The sequence below is a fragment of the Epinephelus moara genome, chromosome 8, assembly GCF_006386435.1.
Source record: "Epinephelus moara isolate mb chromosome 8, YSFRI_EMoa_1.0, whole genome shotgun sequence".
Classification (NCBI taxonomy): Eukaryota; Metazoa; Chordata; class Actinopteri; order Perciformes; family Serranidae; genus Epinephelus; species Epinephelus moara.
The window spans coordinates 41,636,217-41,655,012 of NC_065513.1; the positions used below are offsets into that span (position 1 = coordinate 41,636,217).

Consider the following 18,796-nt stretch of genomic DNA (forward strand, 5'->3'; position numbering starts at 1 on the left):
TTTGTATTTCAGTTTGCAGAGAGGTGCTACAGATAAAGATTTGTTGTTGTTCTCATCATTCTTAAGATTTTTCATGCCTAGTTCATTTTATTTTTATTAATATTAATATTTTAAGTTGTTTTATGTCAAAATAACCTCTTTGATTATCACAAATCTTAAATTATTTGAAATAATGAAGGTCATTATTGTTATACCGCCAAGCAGCCCCTGAGTCTGCTACTATCACAGTTTAAATGAAAAAAGACACGTGATTGGTCAATCTTCCACATGCTGAATGAAAGAAGGGACGGGATTGGTTGGGCATTCTCCGTCTCTTTACGCAAGAAGTAGGCGGGACCGTGCCGAGCCCATCAATGGGCAGCCTCAGCGATTGGTCTGTAGTAAATTGACGTCAACACTTTGGGCAGAACATCCAATGATGTAAAGCTATTCCTGGAAGGGGTGTGGCCTTCATCACATTCATTAGAAGTCGGCGCTTCCTTACCGGCATTCAGTGTTACCTTGCGGAGGAGAGACACGTCGGTGTGCTATTTATTTATTTATTGTAGTTTATTTTTTAATTTGAGCTAAAGATGCTCGGCCTGTGCCTTTACGTCCCGGTGTCCAACTCGGACCAGGTTGAAGTGGAATACTTTGAGTCTAACGGACTGCCGTCGGAGCTGAAGTCTCTCTTTAACAAGCTGAGCCTGTTCCTGCCTTCCCAGGAGTTTTCAACCTACCAACGATGGCGAAATGTGAGCGAGAAACACTCAAAGTTAACTTTTTAATGCTTAATGTGTCACCACGCAGCGTATTTAGCGTTAGTACTCACCTACTTTTCCCGATCTCATTACTTTGACCGCCGCTAAATCCTTTCTTTCCGGGCGCCGGAAAGATTAGCATGAGGGTAGAGTAAAGCCTTACGACTAGGCCGCAGCGCTAACCGGCTTCCAGGAAAGTCGCTACGAGGAAATTTCTAATTTTTTTGTGAAAAACTTTGCTGTAATTATCTGTAAAATATTTGTCTTAGTTTTTTTGAAAACATAATGATATATTTTTAATCGAAACTAATTGTTATAATCTTTAAAAGTGAACTAAATGGAGCGCGCGCCACAGACTCATTCATCCAGGGAAAATCCACCCTAAAAAGGAATTTGTGCTATGTCTGAGTGGATGTGGAAAATCGCCCTGTCTGCTGCCTTGTGCAACTGTCTGCTGATAGTGAAAATCTGATGTAATGATAATAATATTAAAACAACAGATTGTGATTGTTCTAAGGCATAAAATACACACATTTGCTGTAGTAAGTAGTTTAAAAAAATGTGAAACTGGCATCAGTCAGGCAGTGCACTACTAGACTGCAATGTGTAAAATGTACAAATTATGTACCACACTTAAGTATTGTAATGTGAAAATACCTTGAGTGTCACATCTTTAATTCCTTGCACGTCCTCATTTTGCTGAAGGTTGTTTTATTGCACATTTGCACACACAGTGCACTGCAATCTCATCAGATCCCATGTACCCACCTGACCTGCAGCACTTAATGAGAGTTGGTCAGTTTCCCACACTCCAAAAGGAACAAACATATCATTACAAATCAAGAGTGTGTAATATGTAATATGTGTAACACCTCTTTTGATATCTTTCTTGCTCCACTGTAGCAAGAACATTTAATAGTCTTGAGTGAACTAAACCTTGAATTTTGTGCTCAAAGTTTACACCTGTCTGTGACTCATCCTCCCTCCGCAGTCAGTTGGCCGCTGACCTGTTAGAAGTTTCAGTCCCCGCACACAGCTGAGGTTCACAGTTGTGTTCATGAACTGATGGCACTGCAAGAATACTTTGTAAACATTTATTTCGATGTGATAACTTCAGCTGCCATATCGCCTTGGAAAAAGGAAATACAAGCACACAAACATGTCCAGTAGTGCAGGAAAGGCAATGAAATATGACATGGCATTCACCTCTGACCATGCTGTAAGTCACATTTATGCGCTTGTGTAGTATGTTTAATGGGCGCTGCAGGGGGGCGCAGGATGTCCAGCAGTGTATCAGTGTGACAGTCATATGCCTGTACTGTGGACAGCGGGGTCAGGTATCAGCCCTGGCCAGTAGGCAGGAGGACTGCCGGTGTCCTCATCTTGTTTTAGCTCAGGAGGTTTGAGCTTAGACTGGATTACATCGGTTGGCAGGTCGGCCTGCAGTTGAGGTCGAAGATAGACCTGCGTGTTACAACCTAATTACCCAACCTCCCCTGTCCTGCAGACACGAACGTCATTCCAGAGCGCCAAGAGCATTTCGTCTCAGCAAATGGGTCATGAGACTCACCAGTGCCATCGTGACATAGAAGCCAGTGCGCTTTTTAAATCCTGAGTTACATTCAGACTGCATGATTGGCAGCCAGACATGGAGTACATTACAGAACTTGCTGTACCTGTTTCATAAGTGACCAATTAATCATTTTAAATGTCTGCACAAATCATTCCTCTGCATACCACTGCAGATATAAATAACTGCTGGGGTTTCTCCCTGAAACTGTGTGTAAACATGGTGTACAACCACATTAGTCTGCGTCTTTGCATCAATAAAATGTAATTCTCAGCCCCCCAACAACCATCAGTATATTCAGACGTGACTCTGTCCTCTTATCTGACATATTGGAGTACTTTGTCTCATTGTCTATGTATTTTTTTCCCCTTACAGAAAGCGGGAAAAGGAGCAGAAAATGTCGCAGACGGACAGCTGGACTTTGACGAGTTTGTTCACTATCTACAAGACTACGAGAAAGACCTGAAACTTGTGGTGAAAAGCCTCAACAGGAAGAATGCAGGTATGAGGCAGCTGCCCTGAATATTGGTGGATGCATCAGTGCTCGCTTGGTTTCATCTTTCACTTTGTGTCAGTATAAGACTTGTTCTTACACATTGTCTTTATTTCCTTTTAAGGCCAAGTTGATCTGAAGGAGTTCATGCAGTCCCTTCAGGACCTCGGCGTGCATATTTCCCCGCAGCATGCAGAGAACGCCCTTAAGAGGTAATTTCATTCATCCATCCGTCTCATCCACTGAAACCATGGTTTCTGGATTAAAGGCTCAGTATCTAATGTTTGTTTTTCTTTCTTTATTTAAAGCATGGATAAGAATGGAGTGATAACCATCAGCAGCAAAGACTGGAGCAAGTACACCATGCCAGAGAAGACTGAGAGCAGTCCAGAGATCATCCTCTACTGGAAACACTCCACGGTGAGTTCACCAATCTGCACCGAAACCACAACTTCTGCCCAAAGGGGAACACATGTAGATACAGCTGAGCTCTAACAGTGGTGCTCTTTCACTGCCAGAACCCAAACAGGGAAGTTTGGGTTAAAAAAAAATAATGTGGAAAGAACTAGAAAATTCCACTGCTGGTGTTACATAAAACTTCTAGTGACCTATTTTCACCTAGCCTAAGATCCGATAGCGGTATCAGGGCATCCGATAATGGTATCACTCGAACTGAGACCAATCAAAGTGCACAGTGTGTTGCACCTTCCTGTCTTGGGTAAAAAAAACAGGTCAATCATAGAGCAAATTCCCTGAATGGCGCTATCAGCACAAGCTGTGCGTCAGCAATTAAGCCCTATTAGGCTACGGCAGGAATTGGTCTCATTCCTGGAGGATTATGTCGGAAGGATTTGTCTCGCTGTTATGTAAAAGAGAGCAGCGGTCAGTCAGAGCAGGTGGAGGCTGGAGTAATATGACACCACTGCTGCAGGAGGACAGTGTGGTTTTTGGGTGTTAGTTCAAGGCTAATGAGTGCGGCAACCTCGACTTTTCACAGAGGGGACAGTGACGGGGCTAAAAATAGTGCTGGAGTTAGGCCTCCCGGGGGGCCAAGCAGAACGCAGCCAAGTCCCTGATGAAACATAAGCTGCTGGGGTCATTTCAGTTTGCACAAAATCAGATGTTTAATTCGTTGTGTGGCCACAGGTCCAGTCACCACAGCGGGATCAGCATGTCCCCAAGTGACATTGAAACTCCCACTAGCTATTTACGAGGAGGAGGTTGTTGATGCCCTCTTAATTAAAGCAGGGAAATTAATGTGCTCAGTAGAACTATATTATGATGATAAATCAAAAATAAAATTCCCAGACTGAGATTTGAAATGTTCTTTAGAGAGAAGGTTGTCATTCATCTTAGTGAGACAAACTTGTATTGGCCTTTAAAACTGAGACACTCGTTAGAGGGGACCAGTTGCAGGTTCAGACCAATCCAGTTATAACCAGTGTCTGCTTCCTGCTCCTGATCCTCATCGTTCTGCATCATGTCTCCTGTAGGACTTTGCCCCTTCGCCTATTGAGCCTCATTAACATTATGGCTCAGATTTCAAAGCAGTACGTGTGTCCATGCATATCCACTGAAATCAGTTAATCTTGACCTCCAACTGTGGTGGCTGTGAAAACAAACCTGGCACTCAATGACAGTCACACGGTTTGACCAGTACTGGGGCTCGAGGGGATCTGGTGACACTTTTACTGCCAGCAAAAATGTTCAGAACAGTATACACGGGGGCTGCACGTCAATGCCACACGTGAAGATTTTTACTGCTAGCTGGGTGTTTGGTTAAGAATAGAAACTCTTGGTGGCAGCAGCTGGCAGTGGTGAAGACAAACAAATAAATAAAAGTTCCACTAAAAACATCAAGAAGTTGTCCACATGACATTGACCTCCTCTAGTCTATCTTTGGGCAGGACAGTTACAAATGTTCTTCCAGGTGTTTTTCAAGGTCTAAGCTAAACCTGATAATTCATGTCCCCCTCCTCTTGGCAGATCTTCGATGTGGGTGAGAACCTGATGGTGCCTGATGAGTTCACCATAGAGGAGAAGCAGACAGGAATGTGGTGGAGGCACTTGGTTGCAGGTGGAGGAGCTGGAGCGGTTTCAAGAACCTGCACGGCTCCGCTGGACAGACTCAAAGTCATGATGCAGGTGAGGCAACCAAATCACATGATGAAGCACTCCCTAAAAATTTTGAATTCTGGCAGTGAAGTTGGGAAAAGTATGACCTTGGGAATTGGACAGCGTGTGAAGGAAAGCTGTGGAAACTCTTATCTTACAGCAGAGAATTATCATCAGCTTGTGAGGCGATGTGACCCAGTTGTACCAGACATAAAATTCAAACCAAATTCCCAAGTCAAAACAAGATTTAAGCACTAAAAATCAAATTTAGAATAAGAAAATGTGACCTAGGTTCTCCTTGAGGCCTTAATTAACCGTCTTTCATAACTGCATGTTGCACAATTAGGAAAGAACTTGAAATAAATAGCTCAAGAATAAGTTTCATAAGCGCCATAAACAAGTTAATGTTTAACAGACGGTGTGTGCGGCTGAGGGGGGGCAGAGTCCAGACGCTGACTCACTGTCAGAGCCAGGCCACTCCGCCGACCAATGACTGCTCGCATACGGTCGTCACACCCTCGGCCACGTAAAAGTCACCATCATCGATGGGACCAAGGTCTAACTGCGCAGATTGAGGATCTGTGTCAGTGGCCCTGATGTGCGTCACTCGTCGTGTTGAAAGTCGACTTTGAAACATGCCTGTCGACTTTGAGCCCTGATTGATCAGAAATTACATGTGTTGGTTATGTTCCATGCGCCTTATCAAACGGGCCTAGTTGGCAAAGTTTTTTTTGGGTCAAAGGAAGTCTAGGCCTACATGGCATCACGCCTGATTCATCCCAAAATTTAATCATCTTCATCAGCGAGTAAAATTAAGTCAGATCTCCAAATAGTATGATTAATGTGTCTTATCACAACTTCTTCCTTCTCAGGTTTATGGATCCCGAACCAACAACATGTGCATCCTGACCGGGATGATGCAGATGATCAAAGAAGGTGGCACGAGGTCACTGTGGCGAGGAAACGGCGTCAACATCATCAAAATAGCACCCGAATCGGCGCTCAAGTTTATGGCGTATGAGCAGGTACGACGAGTGGCTCTCACTGTGGCTTCATTGTAATATTTCCGAAGCTTAGTGTTCATTTATTAATGTGTGTTCTTTCTCAATTCGTCCAGATTAAACGCTTAATCGGCAGCGAACAGCAGACTCTGCACATCGCGGAGAGATTTGTTGCTGGATCTCTGGCTGGAGTGATCGCTCAGAGCACCATCTACCCCATGGAGGTGATTATCAGTTTAATTACATCTACTCTGAAACTGAAAAGACATCACCTTATTTAGGTGTTCTCAGTACTAAACTCTTCCTTTTATTCAATGTTCTCAGGTCCTGAAGACCCATCTGGCTCTGAGGACAACGGGGCAGTACTCTGGTATCGCAGACTGTGCGAAGCAGATTTTCAGAAGAGAAGGACTTTCAGCATTTTACAAAGGCTACGTCCCAAACATGTTGGGCATCATCCCCTACGCAGGCATCGACCTGGCAGTGTACGAGGTGAGCAGTGAGCTCGACTACACACACTGTTATCCAGTGAAACCTCTGTGGGTTTATTTTGTCTAGCATTCTCTAGCCTTGACAGTATCAGACTGTGTTTGTATTTTATCGCCCTGCTTATGGCACGTTCTCAACTTCTAATCAGAGCAAGAATGTTGATCTTTTCAGCTGCAGTCACTAGCCTCCTAACTTAGACCAATGTAAACCAGCTCCAAACACATGACTGAGTGACGTTACACACTCTGAATGCCCAAATGATGTAATATAATTGCTCTCTTTTCTCCTCAGACACTGAAGAACAGTTACCTGCAGCAGTACGGCACCAACAGCGCCGACCCAGGCATCTTCGTCCTCCTGGCTTGTGGCACCGTGTCCAGCACCTGTGGTCAGCTCGCCAGCTATCCCCTGGCTCTGGTCCGCACACGCATGCAAGCACAAGGTGAGGCCTCTGCTCCTGAAATGCTGCTTCTGTTGTCAGATAATTATCGTGTAGATGTTTAGTTTAAACATCTGAGCTGGAAAATGGAATCATGTGGCGGTGTTTTTCCTGATGTTTCTGGGGAAAGCCACCAACATGTTTCTAAACCAACTCAGTACATATTGATTTAAAAGGGAGGGTTGAAAAGTGTCTTAAGTAAGTAGCAGCTCCTTAAAGGACCACACCTGTTTAAGGGAGGATGCTTTCATAACTGGTTAGGGAGGGACATTCCTGCTATAGGAGGACGGCATGATTCTATAATTGTACTGGTGAATCAAAAGGCCGATGTTGACCTTTAACAATTAACAAAGACGCAAGTACAGCTGGAAGATTTATGACTTGTTGTCTTGAAAACCTTTGTCATGATCAATTATTCTGACAAGTATCTTCTCCATAAGCAGTTGTTTGCTTTAGAAATAATCAGTGGGATAAAAAAAGCACAAAATTGCGATACCCTAGAGCCAAACGTGACACCATTGTGTTGCTTTTTTGTAAAACCAACATTTAAAAACCCTCAAATATTAAATTAACTTTTCCTAAACCTAAGAACGTCACTTGATAATCATGTTAAGATACTATAATGTTTCTCACATCATCTAACCTGCTCATTTTTTTTATCTTTACAGCTGCGACAGAAAAAAACCAGCAGGTGACAATGACCGGCCTCTTCAGACAGATCGTGCAGTCTGAGGGCCCGATGGGGCTCTACAGAGGCCTGGCCCCCAACTTCCTCAAAGTCATCCCTGCCGTCAGCATCAGCTACGTGGTGTACGAGCAACTGAAGACACAGCTAGGCGTGAAATCGCGCTGAAAACCAACCTCTCGTTGTCACATGAAAGCTTGAATGTGATAAGTGACCCTCACCCACTTCCACCCTCCCTCCCACCACCACCCCACCATCCATACGTTAGGGAATCCCATGGACCATTTTGGCCCCTCTGGGGGTTCGTGGAGTGATCTCATTCTGTGAATGTCAGCTGACGAAAGACGAGAAAGGCCAAGGTGGAGGATCTGGACTCTGTGAGCTCGGGTTGTCTGGACTGTGACTGCTGCTATTTATGTTTTTAACTCGTTGAGACCTGAAACGAGAGATGCGTGAGGGATGTGAGCGATTTCTAAGTCGAGGACCAAATGTTTTTGCTCTTCATGCCATTTTGGTGCCTGAGCAACCGTCCTGTTTATTTTTTATGTTGGTGTGATTCTGTAAGTTGTGGTTGGTCAGTTTGAGATGCAACACCAGCACTCGTGTTACGCAGCTCTACTGAAAACGACCACCATTCAGAGCACTTCTTGCATGTCAGATATAGCATTAATAAGCTCTTTGAGGGGTGTCATTATTATTTAACAGGAGGAAATGATTGTGTTCCTTAATGAGAGGAGTTTGCACATGTGAGATTGATCTCTCTCCACCCCCGTCCTGAATGAATGGATGAATGAATAGCTGACAGGATTTTTTGACTGTGGATTATTTATTTCCATCTGTCCTGTATTTGTTTTTATTGTCTCTGACAGTGGACATGTACTGCTTCAGAGTCAAAAGTAATAATAGTTTTAAATGCAGTGATTGTGTTCAGGATGGATAGTAACACCTGGCAACAGCCTTAACATGTGGCTATAAAACACTAAATGTAGTTGTCTGACGTGTTGAACATGAGGTTGGAGTTCTCGCTGTAGCTGCTGTTAAAGCAACTGAAAATAACTTATTGTGCAGACGACATCAGATTATGTCTGTTAATGTGTGTTCATGTTTTTGCCCTTTATAAAAGGTATAAATGTCTTAATGTTCACCTCAGGTTTAAGGGCAGATTACTGTTAAATCACAGAAGAGTACACCAAGGTGTTAATGTTTTTGGTTTCACAACATTTATACTCGGGGAAAGAAGGGCTTGGGAAAAAATGAGCAACATAATGCACTTTAATCAACACTGGAAGGGCCTCTGAATGAATGTCATATCAATATCAGGTATTTAATTCTTTTGTAAAGAATGAGTTTTAGTCTTGTTTTAATGGACCATTTTCATGCAAATAAATGCAAGTTCTTGTAATACCGAGTCTCTAATGTTTTCTTTTTGCACCAAATGTAGTAGATAGAGCTGTGTGATGTGTCCAGAGTATTTTCCCACACAGGTTCAGTTCCAATACACTTGACCAAGACAGAAGTGGATTTAGGCTGGGGCTTTTTCATATTGTGCAGGGGCTTTTTCTTGTGTAATGTATTAAATGAAGGTTCAACTTGACTTTCCTCATTTTGGCTGCGCTCTGCTGCTGAATGGGTGATCAAGAGGTGTTTAGAGCAGCTTGCTTATAATGTGTTAGTGTTGTATCTAAATTAGCGTGATTACAAGTTTCCGACTTGTCAATAGCTTTCAGTCTTCAATCAGTCTGGTTATACAGCTGGGATTTATCTAAAAGCTTTTGGCTTGACAACCAAACAAACATGAACCTCTCACATCAGCCAAACACTGTTATTCAATGCAATCACATCAAAATGTAACTGACCTAGTGTTGGGTTGTCAGTGCACAGTATTTTAATCCTTACACAGCCAGCTCTGTCATGGACACTACATCAGATACTGGGAGATTACTTTGTACGTTTTGTACGTCCATTAGTGATATTGAACCATTCAGACTGGATCTGAACACTCCAATATAAGTGGAGGTGAATTTAATTTGTGGTGCACAGAGGTGGAAAATTACAAATGTACAAATTCAATAGCAACATTTTACTTAAGCAAAGAGAATCCAAAAATTAGTTTAATTGGGTCTGGGCAGCTAAGCTGCCAGGACACTGTTGTAATCCTAGGTATTCTTTCTTCTTTCTTCTTTCTTCTTTCTTCTTCTTCTTCCGAGGAAATCATACTTCCCATGGGTGCTTTCTTCTTCTTCTTCCGAGGAAATCATACTTCCCATGGGTGAAAACTCAAGCCAATAGTCCTGATGGTGGCGCTACAGCAAGCGTCTAAAGTTCAAAACTTTGAAAATTCATAACAAATCAACCATACGTGCTACAACTTCACAACTTTCATCAAACTGTAGCCCCAGTACTGAAGAAACTTTTGTACATTTAAACCTATTAAAAATTATGAAGTTCATCACTCTGTTTTTTTCAAAAACTGTAAAACTTCTTAAACCTATCTCCTCCCACAATTTTTGCTCAATTGACACCAAACTTGCTACAGAGCATCTTCAGGCACAAAGGCACAGGAAAGAGATGGGTTCACATAACAAACACCTGTCTAGTCTGTGCGAAGATATGATACATTGTTTCATCAGGAAGGTGGTTCATGTGGGAGGATCGGCACATAAGCGCGGGAAAGAGATGTGTACCCACAAAAGACATTGTTCAGTCTGAAATGTGTGGTTCATGTGTGTGTGTGTGTATTGGGGTGGTGTGTATGGGGATGTTTTCTCATCTGATGGGTGAATATAATCTGGATACCCATTCATTTCCTATGGCGATCACTTTTGACAGGGAACACCACAGGTGTAACAAGGTTGACTAAACCACTCAAAATTCAATGAAAGTGGTGATCATCACTTTTATATGTTCAAGTGCACAGTGTGGAGGCCCATAAGGCCCTGAGGCAGTCAGATGTAAAACATAATATTTATGAGTGTTTTAAGTTGTAAATCGCTCAGATTTGACCGGAACATGACAGGAAGGTTTCCAATATAACAGATAAATAAAATAATGGGGGGTATACACAGCCTTTTTTCTGTCTGTTTACAGTAAGCCCACTCATAAGCCAAAAACCCATTTCCTCCTCTGTAACCTACCCATCCACTTAGTAGCACACCCACCTAATCAACTACCATTACACCACTGAATATGAACTATATCAATGGATATTAACTAGCAGAAGTAAGAGAATATTTGTCTTGTTTGTTTTACAGTTTGGGTGAACTGATCCTTTAACCTTGACCTGACCCTCACATAAATGCAGTAGAGAGGATGACTTAGGACTTATAACTTTATATAAAAGATGTACAATAGTTCTAGTATACCTGACGTTGTTCCACAATAATTTTTAATGGTGTATTGTATTATATAAGGACGGCAGATGAGATACCCACACACAAATGACAGCCACAGAAAAGGTTCACAGGCTGACATCAACGCAAAACAACACCTGTGCACAAGAACAAAGGTGCTCAAAGTGCAAAAAATAATAAAAAAGTGAATGAAAACAGCTTCAAACATTGCAGTCCTTGACTTACATCAGTGCTACTGACGTGCATGCGTCACAGAACAGATATAGACCCAGACAGATTATTACCAGGTGTGATGAATCAGTCAGCTGGTGCCACTAATCACATGAGATCAACTCTGAGGAGCAGAGGCCTGACGACCAGATCACAATGACCTGTCATATGAGAGTTGTGTTGTTCACAACACCATCAGACACCAATGTGTGATGGCAGAACATATACAAATGTACAAAAACACACAACTATACAGAATATATGGTTATATATCCATAAGGGCCACACTGGTAGACGCAGATGTCTGTAAAAGGCAGGACAGATTAAGTGCTTCATTCAGGCCTAAAGGCTGTTCAGTTCACACTGCAGGAGTTTAGTTTCCAGATCTGTATGTCTGCAGTGAGGATTAACTACATCAATGCCACAGAAACTGAGAGTGCAGTCGCTAGATGTTTCCTCCTGGAAGTGTCTCGCTACAGGATAAAAATGAACTTCTCAGAAAACTCTTTGGCAATAAAATGTTTCTCATTATCTTCATTTAAAGTATAATCTTTCACAATGTGCAAATGGACCCTTTTTACATTTGTTAAACCTCTAACACAGCCCAGTATGGTGTATGGGGTATATTGTGGGGATTATATGGAGAATAAATGTAAAACAGGAAACAGCGGATACTGAAACAGGACGGGATTAGACACTTAGTGTTGTTATATAACATTGGTTGAAGCAGGATTACCAGTGTTGGAATGTAACTACATTTATTTAAATTCTGTAGGCTATATAAGTACATTTCTGAGATACTTATACTTTATTTGAGTATTTCAATTTTCTGGTACTTTGTACTTCTGCTGTAGCTACAACATCTCATGGGTCTGACAGCTTTTGTAACTTCACAAATTAAGCTTTTTGTACACAAAACACATGAATATCTTATTAAATATGATGTTTGATATGAATTAAGCTCCCCAACAGTCTATTGACGAAATTATTGGACACCTCTAGAGGCTCTCTCCAGGTTTATTCAAAGACAAGACAGTAATAGAGTAACAAGGAGCAGCTTGAATGGCAACTGTAAGACACCATTTTGTAAATCTCAATTTGGACAATCAGCATTTTCCAATAAAGGGCTGTCAACTCTGAAACACATTACCAACTGAAATCAACTGATTACAGGTCAGGTGCTGCTGGTTAAAAGCAAATTAGAGCTGTACTCACTTTGAGCTAAAGGTGTGGTATGTGTATTGTGGTTTATGTATTTCATTGTTCCTTCCATGTTTATAGTGTAATGTCAAACACATTATATGATGATGTTTTAAACTATATATTTTTTTATAAGATTTTAGATCTACATGTAAAAGCCCAACTATGGACATGAAATTAGCAATAGCTGTAAAGTCTCTGCAACACATCAGTCCCACACTCTGTATTGGAACTATGTTAAATTACATTGTCCCTTTAAAATAAAATAAAAAAAACCAAAAAGACAAAATAAAATAGAATAAATAAATAAAACTATATTGATAATAGTTTAAGTCATTATTCTTGCAAAAAAAGGTAATAACATTTCATGGTTCCAAATGTGTGGATTTAGGTCTTTTTTTATTTGTTTATTTTTTTTAGATTTGTCTGCATCGAATGTTACTTTTTAATACTTAAAGTATATTTTCCCGATCAACAACTTAACTTAAACTTTCAATGCAGGACATTTGAATGTAACAGAGTATTTTTGCAGTGTGGTATTAGTACTTTTACATATGAGTAAATTATTAGTAATTGTTATTAGTAGTAGTAGTGGTAATTATTATTAGTACTTCTTCGAGCACCACCACCAGTTGTTATATAACATTATGGATTTAGTCCTACAATTATTAATACTAATACTTATATTGTATTTTTGCATTGCATCGCATTTTTTTTCTGTGTAAACCGCTCTATAAATCCAATTTATTATTCTTTTTATTACTATTATTATCAGCAGTAGTAATAATACCTTGTTTGACTTTTTCGCGCAGCGTTCAGTTCGCGTATTTTGTCCCACGCAGAGTCCCGTACCAAAACAAGGGAGTAGCAACTTCCGGTATCAGGATGAATGATGTAGAACCAGACAAAAAATACATAAAATCTACATCTATCTCGGTAACTAGCTGCAGGATAACTTCGTAAATCCCACAGTTGTTTCCTAACATAGTTAAAATGTATTCGAATTTGAACGTTATTGTTTTATTTCCGTAAAATAGCTATGTTTTTACTGCTAACGAGGCTAGCTAGCTAGCAGCGGTGCTAACGTGAATGACAGGGATTGAAATGGTGCAGAACATGTTTCGGACCGGGTTTCTTGTTCGGGCCACGCACACACTGCTCACCTGGGTCATCACCCTCGTACTGTTCCTGCACAACACAGGTAAGTACGTCCAGACTGGGTCAACTTATCCGAAAGCCCCCTGACGACAGACCACCAGGGGCCAAAACAACAGGAACACCTGAGTAAACCTGGGCAATAACGTCAGTCAATAGCTGAGTAGTCAGAGAATGGCGTGTATCCAGACACTGTTGCCTCAGTGTTGTTTGGATAGTCCTAAAAACGTAAATGCCCAAAGTCCAAATGCCACATTACAGGTAGAAGTCCTGCATTCAAAACAGAACTCATGTAGAAGTATGTAGGTTTTACATGCAAAATGGAGGCCTGCTTAAATGACAAGTGGAAGTAGTCATTGTGCAGTTAAATGCTCCCATTTCTATCTGTTGTCAGTGGATTAATATTATAGCTGCATTAAGCTTTGTGTTGATGCATCTTTCAGCTGATACAAGAGGGTTTTTAAAGTTTATTTAGCTTCGGAAGAAGGAGAAATTTCCCAGTACAAACATTTAGCATCAACAGGAAGGGGGTGAAATACTCATCTGGAATGTAACTAAAGCTGACAGACAAATGTAGTCCAGTAAGAAAGCACCATTTCCATACTAAAACAATAGGGGACGTAACACAACAATGACACTAGGCTACATCAGGATAATGGCACAGTAAATAGAGTAGTTTGGCTTGTTCCAGGACACCCTGTGCAGCTCCAGGTCCCAAGGTGACCCAGAAAGAATTGCTTTAGCTCCATTCGGATAGTCCTGAAAAAAACTCAAATACCTCCTCTGTATGCGCCCTAACTGGATATTGTTTATTACTAACATTAAACATCAACACATCTGGACATACATGGTTTTCACTGCACGGGAAGGGGATGAAAAACTGTAATCTGAAAAGTAACTAAAGCTGTCAGACAAATGTAGTCCAGTAAAAAAAGTACCATATTTCCCTCTGAGATGTAGTGGAGGAGAAGTATACGCTGCATAAAATACAAGTACCCTGAATTTGGGAATCTGTACTTCAGTAAATGTATTCAGTTACCTTCCACCCTCGTCTGAAACCCATGACGACAAACCAGCAGGGACCTAAAATGACAAGTACACAAGGCTACATCAGGATCTGCAGAGTAAATAGTAGAGTAGTACTACTTGTTCCAGGGCGCCCTGTGTGGCTGCAGGTTCCCAGATGACCCAGAAAGATTTGCTTTAGCTCAGGTTGTTCCCAAAAACACCCTCAAATACCTCCTCTTTATACAACCCACACTGAATATTATTTATGCTCCATGTTGTTTGAAACGTATGTAATGTCGTCACCAGCAGTGGAGGAAGTATTCAGATCCTTTACTAAGTAGAAGGTATTCGCACGTCCAACTGTCTGAGATGCATTTGAACAGAAAATCCTGCACACTGCTCATTTCAGAGGTGTGCACAGGTGTGAGGGAATTAATCAGCTGCGGGTGTGTTTCCCAATAATTGGCAAGAGCCTGTGCACCATGTGTCACATATCCAAAAAATGAAAAGAACAAGGGTACAAGAAAAACATGCACACCTGTGAAATGGTTGGGGCAGTTTCTGTTTAAGCTCAGTGTCGGAAATAATAGTGTTGAACACTCTTGGTGAGGTCTACGAGGACCAAAACATTTGTGTTACTTGTAAATTGTGAAGCTGAGCAAGAGCAGTGTGCAGGATTTTCTGTTCAAAGACACAAGTTCCTGTATTGAAAATGTTCCTAGTTTCCTTGATAATGGCAAAAGCAGCAAATCCTTGCATGTGTGAAGCTGGAACCAAACATGCTTTGTTATTTTTGTTCAAATTTCCCTGCTTAAAGGTTTAGCTTATCTAATACAACTGCTTTCACATTCAAACACCAAAAACACAGCAAGCAGCAAAGTGCAGCCTGCAGCAATCTGCCCTGCAATATCCATGGAAAGGAGCAATGGCTGCTCTGAGCTGCAGAGCGAAGTGCTGCCAAACTAAAAGCTGTGGATAGTTTAACTTTTAGGGGCAAATTATTGCCGGTGAACACAGTCCTGTTACTTCTGTGACATGTTGACCCCTGAAACACAAAAACATGCCTCCCAGCTGCAGAAAAATGTAGTTATTGCAGCAAGCCGCACTTCACTGCAGCTTCAAGTGTTTAAGAAAAACACTGTAGGGCTGCTTTAATGTCATTATAAATGAGATTAGCATATCATACAGCTTTAATGTTGTATTTTCCATGTCTGAAATACTTTAATGCAATTAAATACAAATTTTCTGACTGTTTTTCTAAATGAATGTTGTGTGGAAGCACATCCAAAATATCTTAACCTCAGAATCAAGCATTTGATATAAAACATATTTGGCTCCGTAAGTTTATCTCTGTTATGTTTGTGTGTGTGTGTTTGCAGATTTGCGGAAGTGTGAGGAGCGAGGGGAGCTGCTGCTGCCCATTCTGTTCTTCCTCGTGGTCGTGCTGTCGGTGCTCTTATACTTTGCTGTTTCTTTGATGGACCCTGGCTTTGTTCTAACTGACAGTGTCAAGGTGAGAATAATTTAAACACAATCACGTTTATCATCATGTGTTTTCTGATAGTTTATCGCACTACAGTGGTCACTGTTAAGCAGCTGACTCCAAGGCCTTAAATGCTGAAGCTTTACGATGTCTATAAAACAGTATGTGTTCTTAAAGGTCCAGTGTGTAAGATTTAGGGGATGTAGTGGCATCTAGAGGTGAGGACTGCAGATTGCAACCAGCTGAAATTTCACCTGGTTTGAATTCCTTCGGTGTTCATTATTCAGGAGGTTTTTAGCAGGAGCTGAATTATCCACAAAGTTTTCTTCCTCTCCAAAACAAACAGACCAGGTGATTACATTTTACAACAATACCAGACGGTATGTTTTCTACAATGGATCATCTTCGTTGTAAAGTTTGTGGAAATGTTCTTAATCACTAATAAATCTAGAAGCCTGTGAACTGTACCATAGAAAACATTCAGCAGTGATGATGACTACATGTGATTTTTCATAAACATGCTCAAACGTGCCGAAACATGAATGAACAGTGCTTTAAGTCAGGGCCACAGTTGACGCATGTGTTTGTAAACGTGTGACCTACATCAGTCTGTGTTGTGTTCAGGGTTCAGATGAAGAAATGGAGTCGATGATTCCTCAGTCCTCAACCCCTCGGCTGCGTCGCTGTGGATACTGCCTGCTGCAGGTAACCAGCTGCTGCCGGCTGCTGCCAGCTGCCCACCCACACTCACTCTGTGTCCAACAGCATTCAAAGTTTAACATGAGTTTGTCATTGACGCGTGCGCAGAGTCACATATTTGCTTTTGTTTTCTGTCCAACTCTTGATGTATCTATATCAGGTTTTTGTTCATTTATTTATGGGGCAATAATGCAACTTTGGCAGAATTACAGTCAGACAACATGTTCACATGTGGTGGAACATTTTGTCTCCTGGTTGCATGATGATTCAGATCAGTACAATCAGTCAGGCTGTAGCAGAGAAAAAACATTCCAGTGTTTTGACATACTGCTTTTATCCAGTCATTACTACTCTTCTCTGGAGAGGGGTTTTCAAAAAAAGTACATCTCTCTTTCTTTCTCTCTTTCTCCCTTTTTCAAGCAGCAGCCAATGAGAGCGAAGCACTGTCAGACGTGTAAGCGCTGTGTTCGTCGCTTCGACCACCACTGTCCCTGGATCGAGAACTGCGTGGGAGAGAGGAACCATCGTTGGTTCATCGTCTACCTGCTGGTGCAGCTGCTCGCTCTGCTCTGGGCGCTTCACATCGCTCTGTACGTCTGCTGAACACCCCAACCCCCTCAATATCTGTGTTCTTTAAAGGTTCTCTATGACATTCAGAGCAATAATACAGCAGCAAACCACTACTTGCTATTTAAAGACATAGTGCTTAGCAGAGAATGAAGTCACACTACCACTGTGTGTGTTGTAATCTGAGCTGTGGTAAGCCTGTGGCTGTATCCCACTATGTAGCTCGTAGCTGCCACTCTGTACTGCCTTCATATTGTGGTTAGCACTGATACTGGGATGGTGTTGTTGTGGAAGCATTGCGCCCGCCCTCTGGTTCCCCCCTGGTTAATACTGATACCTCTGTCAGCACTGTCGTCATTGTTTTGCAGCACTTTCAAAGCTAGCCACAAGAATAAATAGAAACAGGCTGTCTTGCCATATTGGTGTAGTTTTAGTTTTCTTGAGTGACTAACACTGCCGTGACTCTGCTCACCACCCCAAAAAACACATGGACTTTTAAGGTAAACAAAGAAAACATGCCTCTTTCCGTCTGCTGAAATTTGATCTCTTTCACAAGTTATTGTCTCAAGCGAAGGAGATCAAGTATCTCGGGGCCTTGGTCACGAGTGAGGGTAAAATAGAGCATGAGATGGATTGGTGGTCTGGTGCGGTGTCTGCAGTGATGCAGGCACTGCGCTGGACCATCGTGGTGAAGAGAGCTGAGCCAGAAGGGGATTTTTTCGATATACTGGTCCATCTACGTCCGAACCCTCACCTATGGTCATGAGCTCTGTGTAGTGACTGAGGGAATGAGGTCGTGGATACAAGCGGCCAAAATGAGTTTCTTTTGAAGGGTGTCTGGGCTCAGCCTTAGAGATAGGGTGAGGAGCACAGACATCCGGAGGGAGCTCAGAGTAGAGCCACTGCTCCTTCATGTCGAAAAGGGGTCAGTTGAGGTGGTTCGGGCGTCTGATCAGGATCCTCCAGGGCGCCTCCTGTTAGAGTGTTCCAGGCACATCCTACTAGTGGGAGGCCCCGGGGCAGACCCAGGACACGCTGGAGGGATTACATATCTCGTCTGGCCTGGGAACACCTCTGGATCCCCCAGGAAGAGCTGGAAAGTGTTGCTGGGGAGAGGGACGTCTGGGGTGCTTTGCTTGGCCTGCTGCCCCAGTAACCTGGCCCCGGATAAGTGGATGAAAAGAGATGGATGGATGGACGTTGCTGGTGCTCAGTGCGGCAGTAGCACATGCCCTGTGAGACATTAGTGGCTCCGTTAGTAGTTGTCATATTGTGCATTATAGATGCAATACAAGCTGGATTTAGCGTCATGATGCTATCAGCACAGGCTGCTAATGTACGCTACTTTTTCATTTACCAGAATGAATTTTAGTTCAGCGCTGGTTTGCATGAAATCAAACTGGGTTAAAGGGAAATTTCGGTTTATTTCAACCTGTCTCCTATCGTCCAAAATTTGTTTCAAGTGACTAGTGACATAGAAATAATAGTTAGCATGTTAGCCGTTAGCCTAGATACAGCCGGGGCGCATAGTAGCGTCAGACCTGTTAAAACGTAAGTGAACGGGCAACCTTCAAGTGCAAAGTTAGTCCACT

General features: G+C 42.1%; 2 protein-coding genes across 3 annotated transcripts in view; both read left to right on the forward strand.

Annotated features, from left to right (window-relative positions):
• The first annotated feature begins 485 nt into the window (after nucleotides 1–485).
• slc25a25a (solute carrier family 25 member 25a) lies at nucleotides 486–8,934 on the forward strand. The gene is made up of 10 exons (XM_050050889.1): nucleotides 486–734; nucleotides 2,686–2,812; nucleotides 2,928–3,015; nucleotides 3,112–3,223; nucleotides 4,790–4,948; nucleotides 5,791–5,943; nucleotides 6,036–6,143; nucleotides 6,244–6,411; nucleotides 6,700–6,850; nucleotides 7,516–8,934. The coding sequence occupies exons 1-10, from the start codon at nucleotides 573–575 to the stop codon at nucleotides 7,698–7,700; spliced, it is 1,413 nt and encodes a 470-aa protein (XP_049906846.1). The 5' UTR covers nucleotides 486–572; the 3' UTR covers nucleotides 7,701–8,934.
• Nucleotides 8,935–13,075: 4,141 nt separating this feature from the next.
• zdhhc12a (zinc finger DHHC-type palmitoyltransferase 12a) overlaps nucleotides 13,076–18,796 on the forward strand; it is a 10,790-nt gene continuing 5,069 nt past the window's right edge. The window contains exons 1-4 of one of the 2 annotated variants that reach the window (XM_050050893.1): nucleotides 13,076–13,493; nucleotides 15,835–15,968; nucleotides 16,563–16,643; nucleotides 17,058–17,227. In XM_050050893.1, coding sequence (XP_049906850.1) covers nucleotides 13,382–13,493; nucleotides 15,835–15,968; nucleotides 16,563–16,643; nucleotides 17,058–17,227 — 497 coding nt within the window. In that variant the 5' untranslated portion in view covers nucleotides 13,076–13,381. The remainder of the gene's footprint in view (nucleotides 13,494–15,834; nucleotides 15,969–16,562; nucleotides 16,644–17,057; nucleotides 17,228–18,796) is intronic. The other variant, XM_050050894.1, reaches the window with a different exon arrangement.